This window comes from Falco cherrug, chromosome 12, assembly GCF_023634085.1.
Source record: "Falco cherrug isolate bFalChe1 chromosome 12, bFalChe1.pri, whole genome shotgun sequence".
In the NCBI taxonomy this organism is placed as follows: domain Eukaryota; kingdom Metazoa; phylum Chordata; class Aves; order Falconiformes; family Falconidae; genus Falco; species Falco cherrug.
Genome location: NC_073708.1, coordinates 26,814,044 through 26,831,209, shown reverse-complemented (window position 1 = coordinate 26,831,209; position 17,166 = coordinate 26,814,044). Strand labels below are relative to the sequence as shown.

Below are 17,166 nucleotides of genomic sequence, written 5' to 3'. Positions count from 1 at the left end.
CATTTGAAGTTGCTGGCCTCTCATATATTATGGAAACCTTACAGTCAGAAAGAGAAGGACTTTGCAATAAAACATTTTTTTCTTTTTACATTCTGAAGAACTGTCTTGTTTTTTGGTTGTTTGTTTTTTTTTTTTAATGATCCATATTATGCAAGTACTATCATTGTTGAGCCTTTAGTTAGTGGCATATATTTTTGTATGTTCCCTTCGTCATATTTAAAATAAAATGCAGAGCATGAGAGCTACAGAGAGGAGAAACTTTTAGAGCATGCTGCGTGGTCAATTGGGCACACAACTCCCATTAGCAGTAAGACAATAACGCAGGTTGTGTGTCTAATTCACAACATGCTGGGCTGAAAATGCAGTCTTTAGTAGCTGGTGAAAGCAGCTGTGAAGACTGCCTAATCAGAGGCACATTTCTGTTCAGAAAGAAAAAAAATATCGGTAGAATACAAAAGAAGACATCTAAAAGGCTTTCTGTTGGTGACTTCTAAGCAAGCAGTAAGGCACGAATTGCAATAGAGGCTTTTCTGACCTGTTAGAACTATGTTTGTCGCGGACTTTAATCGGTTGTTCTTCTTGGGGAACTCCGGAAACCAAATCCCAGCTGTGTCAATATATAACTATAAACAAAACAGTAAAAGACTTCTAAATGGCAAATAGTGAAAGTGTTTAAACTGAGGTAAATATGAAAGAAGGTGGTTGTACTTGGGTGTCTTCTCAAAGTGACTTTCAAAGCATAAGAAGGGCTAAGATAGCACTTTGAAGAACTTTAGGTACCAGCTAAATGATCACTTCCTAAGTTCAGGCTGTCTATTACATGCCTGCATCTGCTTGTTGAGGTGTGCCTATGCCGAGATGGACGGAGGCTTTGGGTGGGTTAACCAGTCTGGGTCTTTTCCCCAGTCTGAATCAGTTTAGCAGTCTCAAGTTTAGAAAGTTTACTGTGGCCTTATCATCGTATATGCATGACAGTAGAGGTGCTTATTAAAAGTACTATGAAATTATAATGCAAACGGTGTGGTTGTCCTGATTTCTCTGTTTGTGCCGTGCTTGTATGGCACATGGCTCTTCAGATGCTCGTGGTGGTGGCACTGCAGTAAGCATTGTCTGAGTTGCTGAGATGACTTTTAGTTGTTGCTGAGTGTCAAGTGGCAGTCAGCTGAGAACGTTTAGCCAGCTAATGTTCTAGCTAAATAGCTGGGTGTAGAATAAGCTATAGGATAAATGTCAAATGCTGGCTATGGAGGAAATGATGATATCATGGTATAAACTCTTCAGTGAAACTGCACAAAGTAGGAAGAATGAATGCTTTGCTTGTTCCAGGTACAGGAACTAAATATTTAAGATATGTGACTCAAGACCTGAGTTCTGGTGTCAGCCTGGCTTGCAGAGTTAGATCCATTCAGGGCTCGGTCTGCCACGCAAACACTGAGGAGGGGTGCTGAACCGTAACTCTGACCAGAGTGTTGAATTGGTGTTTGTTGAAGATGTCAGGGTTGGGCTACAGAGTGCTGCGGTGCTCCCAGCACCAACCTGGTGAGTTCATCCTCGTAGTTCTTGAAGTGGCTGATGACTGTGGTGTCCAGGGTCTAAGCTGGCAACCTTGCTGTGTTAACGAACCGCCATCCCTGCGTGGAACTTCAGTGACTGCTGGAGCTTCTCGTGATCCTAGAGACAGACATCAAGACACAATGATAGGCTTGGGGCCATAGCCTGTTCCTAGACTTCTGGTGTAACTGCTGCAATGAATGGAATGATGAAATCCGGTCCACAAATTATTTTATTTTGTTCTTCTGTCTTTTTAGGAACACTTTATAAATTTGATCTGGAAAAGAAAAGTTGATGACTGACAAAATAATTGTCTTCCTTTGAAGCCTCAAACGTGTGCTTCATAGTATTCTGTTGTTTAAACTGTGTTTGATTTTTGTTGATTACATTAAAAATAAAAATCAGTGTGTTGGATGGGTTGGACAATCAAAATTCTAATTTATGTGGGTTTTTTTTAACCTTGGGCACTCATTCTATGCATGAAACTTTAGCATAAGTAGCCTAAGCCTGTTTCCTTTATAGCATTTCTGTCCATCCTCACTATTTTTAATATACCTCTGTTATATCCAAAGATATTTCATATTTCTATAAAATTTGTAATTCTATACGGATAATTTATGTAATTATCACAGTAAATTATGCAGGTTTCTATGCAACTAAGTAATTCTTATTTGAAGAATTACTATTGTTGCTTTTGGTTTATTATTTCAGTGTCATTTTAACATGATTTCCATAGTTTGCATTAAGCAATCTTACCCATATCTGTAATTGTCCATATGCTTTAATAATAAAATCAAACATTTAAATTAAAACTAAAAAAATTAATGTTTATAAAGCAGAGTTACTTATCCTACTTTTATTTGTTGACGTTCAGAAGTAGGATTTTGGTTTAGACTCTTTTTAACTTTAAATGAACATGACTAATGTGCTATTTTATGCTAACCATGGGTGATGAAGTGATTGATTTCGTATTCTCTGGGATAGCAGACAGCTCTCTTTTCTTAACTGTCTAGGACCTGCCATTGAGCTTGAAAAAGTAAAACCAGAATCAATTGAGCCTGAACCTGAGGTACAGAAGACCTTCAGTGAGGAAGCAAATACATCAACGTACTATCCTGCCCCCGTTCCAGTAATGGACAAGTATATTCTCGAGAATGGAAAGGTATTTTAAATTAAATATAGCATGAATAATGCGTAAATGTCCATCAGATGATTTTCTTGTGGAATTTTCTTGATCTCAGGGGTTTTGCATAGTGGCAGCTTATACAAACTTCCTCAGTTTTCATAAAGGTATGCTATTATGCTGAGGAAAATTATGAAATTACACAATTATGAACAGCATAGAAAATTATCCTCAGTGATGAGAGCATTGAATGCTGTGCAGCACAAGGAACATAATTATTAAATATGCATACACAAGCAAATTGGCATAGTCTTCAATTGGTGACATACGTAAATCTACCAAATAGAGACCAAAGTCTAATAACCCGAATTACAAAGTTACATTAGTCTATTTAACAGAAGTACTTTTTCCTGAAAGGTCTTTAATGTTTTTAATGTGCTGTAGTCATATTGCAAAGAAGCTTTCATGTTTTGGTTGAATTGGAGTCCAGTAGATAATTATGAACCCTGGAATTAAAATTGGCTCCCTTGAATCTGCCACTGAATTGAACTGATGTAGTGCTACTTTCCAGACACTCCTATAAAGTTGGTGAGATACCAGCTAGCTACAGTTTGCCAGAACCTGACTGATAGTTTTTCAGACTTCAGCATGTTCAACACATTGTTCACTCATCTGCCGAGGCCTGCCTTTACAGCTGCTGCCATTATCATGAAATAAGCATTATATTTCTTTTACAAAACTATGTTCTTCAGAACTGCCTATGCAGATCCTGTTTCTTAGGATACATATGCATTTGGTACCATAATCTGAGAACCTTTAAGGAGGAAATGTCCGTTTCAGTTTTGGCATATAGTGGAATTACTGCTAGAATAGCATGAAATACTACATTTTCAGATTTGTGTTATAAGAGTGACTGCACAAGTGTCTGTCATTATTGAAGATGAATTTGACATAACTGTGGAGGATGAAATGTGTGTGAAAAATAGTATAAACTTGGTAGTTTGACAGGTATTTGGTTCATATAGCTTTTCTTGCCTAGTATATTTAACATATGTCATTTGCTTGTATATTTGCACAATGAAAACCTCGCATGACTGTGAGTTTGGTTTATCTCCTTTTTTTCCACTTAAGGTCTGTGGGACAGGGCATGTCCTTTAGTGTTTGTATGCAGCTTTTCCTGCACCTTTATTTCATCTGCCAGCTTCTTGATACTTCTGTTGCTGAAGTTTTCTCTGTCTTTATAAATATTAATCTTTCTTTAACTTTCTTTTTGTAATTTTTTTTCTTAAGTTTCTGTGTTTTACTGGGGCTTCAGCCAGCTCAGATGCCAGAAATGTGAACTAAGAATGTATTTAGAGTGTTGGAGGGCGGTGGTTTATTTTTCAGTTTTCCTTATTTATGCCTTTTTTTCTCTATTCCTTTATTGACATGCACCACTAGAGTAGTTGAAATACTTTTTTAGAAATCTTGCCCTTTGTGGCATCAGATTTGATCTTTGTAGGATTCTTTTAAGGCAGATAAATCTCTCTTCTCCAGAGGGAGAATGGAGTTACTGAAAAAGAGCCTATGGCATTCATTTAAAGAAAAGAAAAGAAGAAAGGAGAAAAAAAAAAAGAAAGAAAAAGGTTCATCTGAGATGCATTTTAGATACGTTGCATGTGTTAGCACAGTTATGTTGGTGAGCATTGCTTTGAATTTGCTGTTTCTGTTGCATTGTACTTGAACATTGATCCTGCAGTTGCTGAAATTGGGGGTAAAGTTCCCATTGATTTCATCAAGCCAAGGGTCTGGCCCATAGGGCAGCTCTTCCAGCAAGAAGGAAATGGCTTCTGAATTTGGAGTACAGTAAGCTTCCCATAGCTTTGGGAGTAATAGGAAACAGTACCGGGCCAGTTTCACGGAGAGGTAAACTGAGACACGGGCAGATTAAATTCCTTGCCATAACAGTGCTAGAAATAGAAAAAGAGAGACATAAGATTTCTGTGGCTGGCTGTCACGTAGTTGCTGTTACCATAGGTGTTTCATACAAGTGATAACTTTTTTTATTAAATGAGGCATGTTTGGTTAAGAGATGATCTGTCTGAAACATAAATATTAAAAGTTCTTCCTGTAACTTGTTGTTTTCTTTAAAGTAACTTAAAGCTAATGAATAATTTTGTACTTAAGAGGCTAAACAATCTTTAGCAAACAGAAACCCTGATTTTGGCAGAGGGGAATCAGGTTTTTGATCAAATACAGCAGTTGCTACAATTAGCATAATGCAGACATCAAAAATTTGGCAATGCACAACGTTCATAATCTTAGTTATTTTCTAACTAACTTAACACTCATTTTTACAGATGACTATTCCAAGATCAGAATAACTGAATTATAATTGTTATGTGATGGTTTTCTGAGCACAGACTGCTCAGTCTGATTGAAGTTGTCTTACAAAAGAAGTAAAGAGCAGCGAAAAAGTGTGAATTTTTTTAAAGTAATTATGAAGATGCTCAACAACAGAGAAGGAAGGGGAAAAAAAGAGGTGTTCATGTTGTGGTTATCACTAGTTCCATTTCTGTCCATTACAAAATCTAAATATCACGCAGACTTGTGAAAAGCTTGTTAGAATCCCTTTAGTATAGAAGATTTTGCAGGAGAGGCAGCTTGCTTTATGGTTTTATACTTTGAGGAAGTTAGACATTTTCATTTGTTTTTTGTAACATAGCTGGTAGCCAAACCATTCATATTTTTCTGTTTAAGTTTTTAAACAACTAGTTGCTTTTGAAGGATGCTGTCGTAATAAAAAATTTCTTCAGGTTATAGCCCTCATTAATAATTAAAGCAGGCTTCCATTTAAAGGAAAAATGGTATTTGATTGAATACAGGCAGTAAAATTATGGGTATATAAAATTTTACAGTAGCTTTGTCCAATTTTCATTGCGTTTAGTGGGACTTTACGTGATACTGTTCAGATCTGTATGAGTAGCAGGCACAGTTTATGTAATGCCACATGAAAGGAGTAAAACCATGAAAACTAAAAGCAAAACAGTTAAGGCAAACAGTCTTCTAATATGGTTTTACCATAGAATTTTGTTCATAGGGGTTTTTTTTAGTTTTGAGGAGGCAGCAAGTTTTTATTAAAGCATTAGTGTGACAGAAAGAACATCCTGATTTTATGAAACCTGAATTTAACAATCCCATTGGTACATATTTTTGGTATTTTACACTTTTACGGATTATGAGAAAGTAAGTTCTGTCTTCTTCCTTTCCAATGCAGTGAACTCCTACCAGTAATTAAACAGCTAGGTCACTCATTAGCTTGTTATGGATGATGAGCAAATGTGGGTTCAACTGAATGACGTTCAACACCATGTGAGCAAAGCTTTCTGTGTGCAGAGGTAGTTCAGGTGTCTGCACTGTGCTCCAGGAGTTAGGAGCATAGACGTACAAGGTGCAGAGTATTCTCCGTGGTTCCGCACTGGGCCAGCATCTGCATCCTGGCTGCACTCATGTCAGACCCGTGCTGATTACTAGTGCAGTTATTTCCCTTGATGGTGTCCTGGTTATCAGGACTATCAGCTCAAACATACGTAGCGGCAGCCTAAGGATGGTGCTTGGATTCATGTCCTGCATTCATCTTAAGTCTGGAGCACTTGGAGTCTTGGGGTAGAGATCCGGTGTAGCTCTGTAGGAGTCAACCCAGCACAGTCAATGCTGAGCAAGACTACTAAGCATAACTAGACTCAAGCAGCTTCCTTTTGGAGACTACAGTGGCTTCACACTGCATTTCCCAGTACCTGCATTATCCTGCTTTACTACTTCAGCGAAATATCCCTACTCCCCATTGTCTGGATAACAGAAAGTTTATGATGTTGCAGCAATGGGTCATTGCCTTACCACAAAACAGTATTCCCCTGGATAGATCGATCATAGGTGGTAGGCCAGCTTTGTGATGGAATTGGAGGTTTTACAGAGCTTCCAGACTGCCTTGGCTTATATTGAAATTGGAGCTCTCAAAATCCCTTCTGCCCTTCTAGTTACTTCAAAGAATCAGGATGAATTTTGCCAACAGGTACAGGATCTGACTTAGGAAGTATTTCCCTCTCTATTGCCTCTGAAATACGCTTTGGATAAATTCTGTTTCAGCCAAAGGGAAGCTTTATATTAAAGCCAATGTTTCATCTTGCTCCTCTATTAGGCTGGTGCAACTGCTTGGTTTATATGGTGTGCAAACCTTTATAATACTGGATGTGTTTACTGTTTCCTGCTTGTGTCTCTGTTCCTGACCATAGTCTTTCAGGAGATAGGCTGTGGGGGGGGTGGGTTTGGGGGGGAAAGTAGAGAGTAAGAACAACTGAATACAAAAAGGAACTATATCATATAAGAGGTTGACTTGAACTCCCTGACCCATAAAGTTGGAGAAGTTTCAGAATTAGGCAAAATGGATTTGTTCAGCCCTAATTACTGTTATTATAGTACATAATATTAATGTTCCTACAGCACTTGGATACTGTTGTGTGCTACGTACCATAGATAAGTTGTTATTATTACTACCTTCTAGGTCCATCTTGGCAGTGGAATTTGGGTAGATGAGGAGAAATGGCACCAGCTGCAAGTAACACAAGGAGATTCAAAGTATACAAAAAATCTAGCGGTTATGATTTGGGGAACAGATGTTCTCAAGAACAGAAGTGTCACAGGAGTTGCAACCAAAAAAAAGAAAGATGCCGTTCCCAAGCCACCTCTCTCACCTCACAAATTAAGCATTGTCAGAGGTAGGTTATTTGAAAACTTTTGCTTCCTGCTTTGGAGTTTTACCATTATCACTGAGTTGAAAGATGCTTCTTTTCAGCTCATATAAAATTAACTGATTAAAAACTGTAATTCAAATTGCTATTGCATTGTGAAGCGCATACATATCCAGGAAAAGTAAAACACATTGCAATAGCTGTGCACAGTGCAGGCCTTCACAGCTGAAGAGTTTTACACTGACTTCAGTAAGGTTCAAGAAGATCATCACTTTAAACCACTTGCAGGACAGGACTCTGAGCCTGGAGAACAACACGTTGTTCTGGAATTCATTTATAACATAATGATTTCTTAAAATGCATATATTCCTTTTAACAAGCCTGAGAGTAGCTTTACCACATTCTTTCATCCAGAATATAACCAACCCTGGCATGAGGCACAGAAACCATTATAGCTGTGACTATAAAAATACACATACCTTCAAAGGCAAGAAAGAATAGTCTTACCCTTTTAAGTGGAGAAAATTGAAATAGTAAAAATTAATTGTTGCACTTGAATTGGAATTTGAACAGGAAGCGTAAATCGCTGACATATCTGGCAGGAGAAATTGCAGTGACACTTTCAGTAACTGCAAGCCTGAGACCATGTATGTAGCCCTTTGAGAGAGAGAAGGCCTTCTTTATTTAAAATGAATAGTGAATTTCAGTCCCTTTGTATCATCATGCTTGTGTTTTGCATTCATTTCTGTCTCTCTTGGTGTTTCAGGCTTCTTTTTAAGTCAGAACTGAGTCGGTTCCTCATGGAATACATACCGAAATTGGATTTTTAGGTTTTGCGTCCATACTAAATTGCAGTAGGGCTGAAAGAAATCTCCCTGTTTGATTGAGCTTCATTATTCTGCATTTCCTGTTCTTAGTTGCTCTGTGCTCTTAACTATGAACTCTTTAAGAGCTGTTGTAATCTGCTTTGCAAGTACCATGTTTTGGAAGTAAGAAATACGATTCCTCTTTGAGTGTGTGCATGTGTCTGTGTTGTGTGGAGAAAAGCTGGAAACTGATCTTTGTACTGTCATCTTTCTTAATTTGTAAGAAATGAGTAAAAGAGATGGGTTTGTTGGTTTGTTTTTTTTTTTTTACTAACACGCTTCAAGAATATATGTGGAAGTGCAAGCTGTTCCATGCTGATTTTTCTAGTTCTGGCTGGGATCTTTTCGTACAATCTTAACACGTGTAGCAAAGTAGTGATGCACCGGCCATGTAAGGAATCCACTCTGTGGCTGTGGCTACCCTTGTCAGCTCCTAATGGGAAACAGAATTGGTTACCCACATGCACACTTACAAGCACGCAGTAAAAAGGGGGTATTTTTCACTGGCCCATTGCAAAGAGCTTTGTATTTTCCCTGCTGGAGGCTGTTACTCCTCAGCACTGCTGGCAGGGCTGCTTATGTCAGAATTTCCTCTTCTGCTTCGATCAGGGCCACTCTGTGTTGCTTGAGCCATTTGAATGACAGCTGTCTTCTAACTCCCCTTGCTTTGACTACGGTGAGTTTGGGAGTCTGCTCCAACAAATCCATGGTGAAAGGCAGATGGGGCCCTTCCCTTTCTTCTCTTCCATACCTGTACATTTGCCAGGAACTCAGCTCTTCCCTGTTTCCTTGGTTTTATGTTTTCTGCCATACTTTTGCTTCCAGCCTCAACCCTCATATTAATTCTACAGTTCCACACCCTGGTTTTCCATGTTGTTCTTTCTAGTGTTTCTTTCACCTTGTCTTAGACTCCCTTTTTGTTAGACTCAAGACTGTACAGTCTCCTTTTGAAACAAACTGCATGGCCAATGTTTTAGGTGTCAGCAGACAGGTTTCCTGTATCAGCAGCACTGGGTAGCACATAATCATGATACTCCATGTTGTTGTGTCCTTTGCATTTGTGTCAGTGTTAGCAGGTCTTGCCCCATCATGCCAGCAGTGTTTCCTGGAAAGCTTGAAGTGATCAGATAAGACGTTGTAATGGAGAAGAAAACAAACAAAGAAACAAAAATGAGTAGCAAGTGGACAAATGGTGACTACCCAATGATTTGGATCAGGCATCACAAAAAGAAGTAAAGCTCCTTGTTGGTCTTTGAGGTCTGCTTGAATCTTTGGTCCAGTCAGAAATACGAAGGGGTATCTGTATGCTCCTCTAAAGCCAAAAGACAAAGAAGCAGCAGAACCCCCAGTTCACTCTTTGGAGCCCCTAAGCCAGCTTTTACTGGAAGTTCACCTTACTAGGTTTATCTGCTGCAACCTGGGAGTATCCCTGAGATTGCTGTAGCGCAAGCTTATGACCTGCAAACGCTGCATTTCTTCAGGTTCTCAGTGATGTGCTGCCTCTTCGGTTTGTATTTCAAATCATAGTTATGCTGATATATCATATCATACTGATAATCAGCATTTCAGCTGATTAATTTTATTAATTTTATATTCAGTACATCTTACAACATAAAATTCACATTGTTTTGGATGTTCTCATCATTCTGTGGACACAGACTAACTTATTTAAAATAGATTTTGGAACGACAGCATTAGCTCTTAATGTGTCTGATATCTCTAGCTTCTTAAGAATCCCTACTGTGTAGTATGTAATAAAGAAATTATAAAAAGTATGATGCATGAGCACTGTTATAAACCTTATTAATGCAAAATAACCTTTTATAAAGCTTCTGAGAGGTTTCAAAACGAACTACAAAGCATGCATAGTACTTAATTTTCATAACTTTTTAATATGACGCATTAGAAATGTTGTAAACCATGTTAATTAAGTGATAATCTCTATGGCTTTCTGTATATGAAGCAATAAATGGCTACTGGAATAGATTACTAGGCAAAGCAGAAGAGTTTGTGTAACCAATCTGGGAAGCCTGCACAGCAAAATATATTGTTCTGGTTATGAAAACAAAAAAACCCAAAACCTGCCTGTCACTAAGCAGTTGGGTGTGCTGCACCACCTCTGATTTCAGTAACCTGCAGGATGTTGGCACTGAACTACAGGCTCTGTGAAGCAGAATTGTCTCAAATTTCGTTGCTCTCATTACTTTTTGCAGTTCTACTGTTGCTGGCTTTTGTATTCCAGTTAAGTTCACAAAGTGTATTGTGCAAACACGGAAGAAGGTGGCTCTTGCTCTGAATAATCCACTAATAAAAGCGAAATATACCCAGGGACAGGGTGTCCCGTAAAGACACAATGTGCGTTGAACAGTTTTAAAAACTAAAATAAATCAGTTAATGAATTCTAGTGGTTACTGCTTCTCTTCCTAACCATTACCATTTATTTACAGTCTTGAAGGTGTGCAGGTAGGAATGACTCACAGGGAACTGCAGATAACAATAGTTCTGGTGGGACCATTCACCTGGGAAAAGATTCTAAATATGCAGTGGAGATATGGACAAGAGTTAGGCAGCCAAGACTGGCACTGTAAAAGGTTGGGTTTAGCCTTGTTTCTGTATAAAAAGCCTATTAATGTAGTCACAGCATAACTGGAAGTTGGTCATGCCAAAGATTCAAGCCTGGTAAAAAAATCTTGATTTTAACAAGATAGGCAGTGGATCAATGAAAGCTTCTGTTGTCTTGCAACAGATACACACAGTGCTTACTCAGTGCTGTCTGTATCTTGAGTAGTTAGCCCAGCACAGGGCTATATTCTTTTCTAAAAATATCCTAATGGCTCTTTCCTTTTTTTTTTTTCTCCCCAGAATGTTTGTATGATAGAATAGCACAAGAAACTGTGGATGAAACTGAAATTGCACAGAGACTCTCCAAAGTCAACAAGTACATCTGTGAAAAAATCATGGATATCAATAAATCATGTAAAAATGAAGAAAGGAGGGAAAGTGCAAAGTACAATTTGCAATAAATTTTGGATTTTTAATAAAGTCTTAGTGTTTTACTTAAGTGTTTTTTGATTTGTGTGGCATTTTTGCTGGTGGGAGAAGCTGACTTGAAGCATTACTTTCCTATAACGGATTCATTTTTTGAGTGGTTCTGTCAAAAGCCTTTCTATGGTGTAACCTGCTTTTAAACAATGTAAGATATATTGTAAGTCCACTCACAATGAAACAGTGAATTTTCAAAGGTTTTTCCAGTGAGTTGCAGTATGTTACCTGCAGTTCTGTATATAGGTTGTGATTTTGCAAACACCAACCCGTTTTGCCTACATTTTGTTTTATTGGAGTTAGTGGATCTAGACTGCAGTAAACATCTGCTTAGAAAGAAGAACTGTAAAAAATCGGCATTGCTATTGAAAAGGGGTTTATTGTATTTTACAAAGTGTTTTTTCTGAACTGAAATTTTAATCGTTTGTTTTTATAAATCTTTGTTTTGAACTCTTAACAATATATTTGGTCAAAACCACACAAAGAACGCTTCTTTTTCGCTTATTACCTTGTAGATAGGTCACCATTGCCATCGTAGTTTTTAAAAAACAAAACAAAACAAAAAAACGTAAAGAACCCAAAGCTGTAAGTTGAAAAATCATGATAATTTATTTTTAAAAATAAATAAATCTAAATGCAGTTCTTTTTCAGGCACCAAGGCACTTTGCAGATTTCTGGCTATGGTACAAAGCTCTTCAGTATGTCCGTATTACTGTTCTTGAAACACTATATTTTTAGTATATTTGTGTTTTCAAACAATTTAAAGATTACTGCACTATGGCAAGATTCTGTATAATAGAAATTTTAGTACCAGTTTATCTGAGTCCATAATTTAACAATGGGCACTATTAGCACAAATTTAAATTAAAAATAATTTTCTACATTGAAAGTCAGGCTTGTGATGCAAAGTTATAAGGAATAATTTGTTGTCTGAATTACTGTCTGTAAGTGAAAGAAAACAACCTGAAGTCTTGTTTCACGAAGGATTTTGAGAATAATGTTTATAGAGATAACTTGGGGCCTGGACTGATCAGTTTGGAGGATTTGTTGTATTAGTGATCTTAGTTGACCTTCCATTTATTTTACGCATGCAGATGTGATGATCTCCCTTTCAGACTGTCTGTTCCTGAGTATCAGTGTTTGTTTCTTCACTACCACTGCAATTCTGCTTCCTGTAATTTTGAAAGACCTACCATTTCTTATCGTCTTCCTGTAGCACTGGTATACCCTAACGTTAAGCCTGTTTCAGTGTCCTGTATGCATAGATGATTTGGAAAGGAGCAACGCAAGGAGTCTTTAAAGAGCTGGGGTGGATGGAAGAAAGGGGACGGGAGAGGAGGAGGTGTGCTAGAACTGCAGTGCCTGTTTTGGAAAAGATGGAAAAACCCACATCTCTTCCTGTACGCCACATGCACTTAAATAATGCCTTAATTCAGGGCATAAGTCTTTGTTTTATGCTGTCTAAAGTGCAATTTCATGATTGGCTTGTGCCAATCTAAGTATGCCGTGCTGCCAGACAGGTATGCCCTGCTCTTGCTGCTCGTGTCCCTGCATTCCCATCCCTTCCCTTCACCTGGCAGTTGTGATTGCGCAGGTGGATCAGATCTCACTGATTTCCAAGGTTCAGTTCATATGGGCTGGTGCCAAGAGGATGGAGCCAGGGACGGGAAGAGGAGGAGTGTCTTTTTATGGTGGCTCATGTGTGCCCTGAAATTGTGTTTAACAGCCTAGCTTGTCTCCTGTTAATCTCAAAGTGTTCTTAGGTAGTGTTTAATGAAGTGCATAAATGTTTATGCTTCCTAATTTGGGATGCTAAATAGCAAATTAGTGTTTATAATGCCAGTGCATGTATCCTTTTATTAATTAAAGAACAAAATGGAGATAACATTGAAGAAACACTGAAACAGCAAGTTCCCACTTTTCAAGCAGACTTGTAAACATACAGATTTTTTTTAAAGTGATGGTAGGGCAACCCACTAGTTTGGGGGGAAATGACCATGATTTCCTCAGTCTTTTACGGCTTTAGTACTAATGTGTTTTCATTGTAACAGATTCTTTAATGAGAAGATCGTGCTGCGCTTCTTAGAAGATAAGCCCATTTGAGGCAGAAACCTGGGAAAGCAAATTAGAATTTAATTAGAGTTAAAACTCTAGCCTGGCCCCCAAAATCAGAGATTCTAAGTCTTTCCGCAAAGCCAGTATTGTCTTTCTAAGGTTTCTTCTTGACAGACTTGTCCCGTCGGGTGGTAGTGCTGCATATTGCTGAAGAATTTAAATGCTCTCTTTGGGGAGGCTGCCTTGGAAGCCTTCATTCGTTTCTTCCTGGAGTTTCTATCAGGCCAGGTGCAGCAGACAGTTTTCAGTGGAGTTCAACAGGAGTATTTGGGTGGCACAAAAAGGTTGGCTGAAGTATAAGCAGCGTTGTGGGGGGCTGATACTGTGTCCTTTGGACTGGGCAACTGGCATTTAATGTGAGCGTCACCTGAAGCTTTGGTGAGCTATGGTAAAGAGATAGGATGTATTAAAGGTAATATACCTCTTGTAACTTGAGCCAAATCCCTGGATTTCTGGAGATAAGTTTTTGCTGATGATAAGCCAGTTTTGCACACTGTAGTTGTAAGGCAATGTGTGGAGCACTCTGCAGTGGAGAGCAGGTATGGATAATGTCTCCACACATATTTGGTCATTACTCTTTGTCTTTTCTCTCCCCATGAACCCATATGAAGACCATAAAACTCTTGCCCGGTGTGCCTGTTTCAAGTAGGGAAATAGGCTGCAGTTGGTGCGTGTTCTGGCATTACCCAGGAAAACCACAAACTGATGGGGGATGCTTTTCTGCATTGAAATACCGCTGTATAAATTAGCTGTGAATTTCATTTCGCTCTGTTCTACTGCATTTATGGCCAGTGCTGTTCTTGTTGGTACATTAATTCTTCCGTAATTGTGCCTGCCTGTACGTACATAGTTTTGCTTTGTTTATAGTGTATCTGCCATGAATCTAGTATAGGAAACCTTGTGTGGGAGTAGCACCTACTAACATTTTCCTACTCTAGCTTAACTTCATGCCTGTACATCATGCAGAACAGGAGTTCTGACATAAAATGCAGTCGGTTTTATTACACCCTGTAATACGTCTCGTTTGCCATTCTAAGGTTTGTGCTGTTACTTCATACTGTAAACATGGATTTGTAAGTATCATCAGAAAAACACAGATATAAGAGGAACTGACTTTGTGTCCAGGGAGATCAATGCATACTATTTACTACTACTTTTTTTTTAATCAAAGAAGGAAGCTGGTTTTACTGTTGTATGAATAATCTGATCCTTTGTTGCCACACATTGCTGCTGTAATTTGTGATATTCATGACCTAATCCATATTAAAGTGCTTCTGGCACACTTGCAAGGAAGCAAGATTAGAGTTAACAAAAAGGGCTTTATTTTCTATTAATGATTTTATAAGGGAAATGAACTATTATATTAAAGGAGAGAATTCTACCAGAGATTTTAATAACTGAGTCAAGATGTCTAGCCACTCAATTAAAAAAAGAAAGTTAGTATTTGTTAGAGAGGAAAAAAAAAATTGTTAGGTTCTGCAGTTACAGAACAGGTTTGGATTTAGTGATGCTTTATAGGGATGGGAGATATTTTTTTTAATACAGTTAGACTAAAATTCTTAGTCATGTCAAAGTTGAACTGCTGAAGGAATTTCAGGTTGCATTTGGTTAGTGATTGAGCATGACTGTCAAAGAAGTCACAGTCTCCCCGTGGGAGGTCACTGCTTTGCGCCGTACCTTTGATGGTGTATCTGATAGATTACTACAATGCCGCGTTGTTGTCTTAAGTATAGATTATTGACCTCTTGAAAGTTGTAAGTAGCAATAAATTGAACTTTATTTTAGTGAACTTGTAAAAATAATTCAACTTCATACTTTCAGAATCTGTAGACTTTAAAAAAATAAAGCTAAGTGCAGGTCATTGTTAAAATAATACTATCTTGATGCAAAAACTCAAAGGAGTAAGAATGTTCTGAATTGGGAACATTCTGTATTCCCTGTAGCCTCACGGTGTGTTAGCTGTGTTCATAACTCTTGAGAAACCCGTATTTGGCCAGTTTCTGAAAGGGAAAGTGTGTGTCACATGGAGCTGATACTGAGGATTACTTCAATATTCCATCTTTTGGTGTGAGAGTGACCGCTCTTCAGAAAGATACAAAGGTGAAACTTGTGGTTCTTCAGAATGAGGTGGTAGTTTTCCCTATATGCTTGAAAATATTTGTCGTTTGGTGCATGTCTTTAGTCTAGGATTGATGAAGTCATAACATCAATTGCATGGACTTTATTGGTGTCATTTTTTTCATCATAACAGTGTGGAACTGTGAAGTGATTCGTACAACACTAAGGCAATAAAAATGTTATGAAGTGCAATCATTGCATGTTTCATGCTCAGTAGCTAATTTTTAATTTCACCATCTTGGACACTTTTTCATCCCCTCAGGCTTCCTAAATAGGAAAGGACAGTCATTTGGACTTGGAAAACAGGAACAGTGATTCAAAAAGGATTTAATTTACTTGGCTGTTCATTTGTTTTACTTCTGCAATTATTTCAGCTGTTTATGTTTGAGCAATAACTTTCATTCTGTGCATAGGACACTGACCTGTTCAGTCCTGCAGTGAAATCTCGATCCTGTGGTTGTGACATCATTTGTTACCATAAAGAGGAAAACACCTCACCTATGACATGAGACAAAGTTGCATCATGTCTGGATCAGAACAGAGGTGAAAGTGTGTCTGAGAGGAGGGGGAGAATCTGAGCCTAAATGATTTATTTTTTTTTTCTGTGCTGCCTTCTGACTAGAAAATTTCTTTCTACAAAGGAAGTTTTCCTCTACGTTTAGCAGAACTGCAGCTTTGTGTTCCTTGTTTATTGATAGTAAAACCTTAACAGAACTAAACTCTTCATTAGTATATATGCTTAATGCATCTGGCTACCTACTTTCTTATTAAATTTCAGTCTTCAGTGATTTGCAATTAAACGAGTCACAGAAAACTTACTGAATGCCCAAGAGAGGGGCGGGCAGGGGGCGACTTAGCTTTTATTGTAGTGAAACAACTGCCAGAAGTCCTGTGAAATAATACGATAAGAAATTATACTTGTTTGTGCTTGTGTGTCCTTTATAGTTAGCATGAGCTTTCCTGCTTTTGGAGTGGAAAAAGGGTTTCATGGGACAGGCTGATCGTCAGAAGAACTGGCTGTGAACCCCTTCTGGTGTTCACCCTACCGAATGTGAAGGATGTACTGGGACAGCAACAGAGGGAATGTGTCTTGATAGTGCCATATCACGCTGGTACCAGCCCCTTCCACAGGGGGCTCGGATACACGAAAAAGCTTTCATGGGAGAGTTTCATATTCTTTCATACTCAAATGTATCTTTAAAGTCTTCCCAAATGTTTATGTAGATCTTACTGAATTGTAGTTTATTTTTTTAAAAAAACGTATTTTCATGTGTTTTCCATTTTTCTTGCATTACAGGATAAAAGTTTTGCGGGAGACAGCCTTCTCCATGCTTAGGTTGGGATATTAGCTCAATGATACTTGAAAATAGACCATTTGGACATTTTGCATCTGTGAGCCAGGTGCACCATAGTCTTCCCTTTCCCTATGGAGTCCTCTGCAGGATTTATGGGGGTACCTTTATAGAATAATTCTCAAAATTAGCAGGATTGGGGGTAGATGGGGCAAAGCATCTGTCTCCAAGTTGATGTTCTGTTTTCATTTCTTGAAGAGTCAGATTATGAGAAACTAAAACTCATGAAAGTAGGATTTCTTTTTTTCCCTGCATTATCGGTTAAAATGCTT

General features: G+C 38.2%; 1 protein-coding gene across 10 annotated transcripts in view; it reads left to right on the top strand.

The window, feature by feature from the left end:
- LOC102050576 (BEN domain-containing protein 5) overlaps window positions 1–17,166 on the top strand; it is a 965,017-nt gene that overhangs the window by 598,492 nt on the left and 349,359 nt on the right. For 8 of the 10 annotated variants that reach the window (XM_055724202.1, XM_055724203.1, XM_055724201.1 and 5 more), the window contains 3 exons: window positions 2,565–2,713; window positions 7,215–7,428; window positions 11,130–11,323. The exons of the other annotated variants lie outside the window; for them this stretch is intronic. In XM_055724202.1, coding sequence (XP_055580177.1) covers window positions 2,565–2,713; window positions 7,215–7,428; window positions 11,130–11,290 — 524 coding nt within the window. In that variant the 3' untranslated portion in view covers window positions 11,291–11,323. Of the gene's footprint in view, window positions 1–2,564; window positions 2,714–7,214; window positions 7,429–11,129; window positions 11,324–17,166 lie in introns of those variants that run through there. 10 annotated transcript variants of the gene reach the window in all.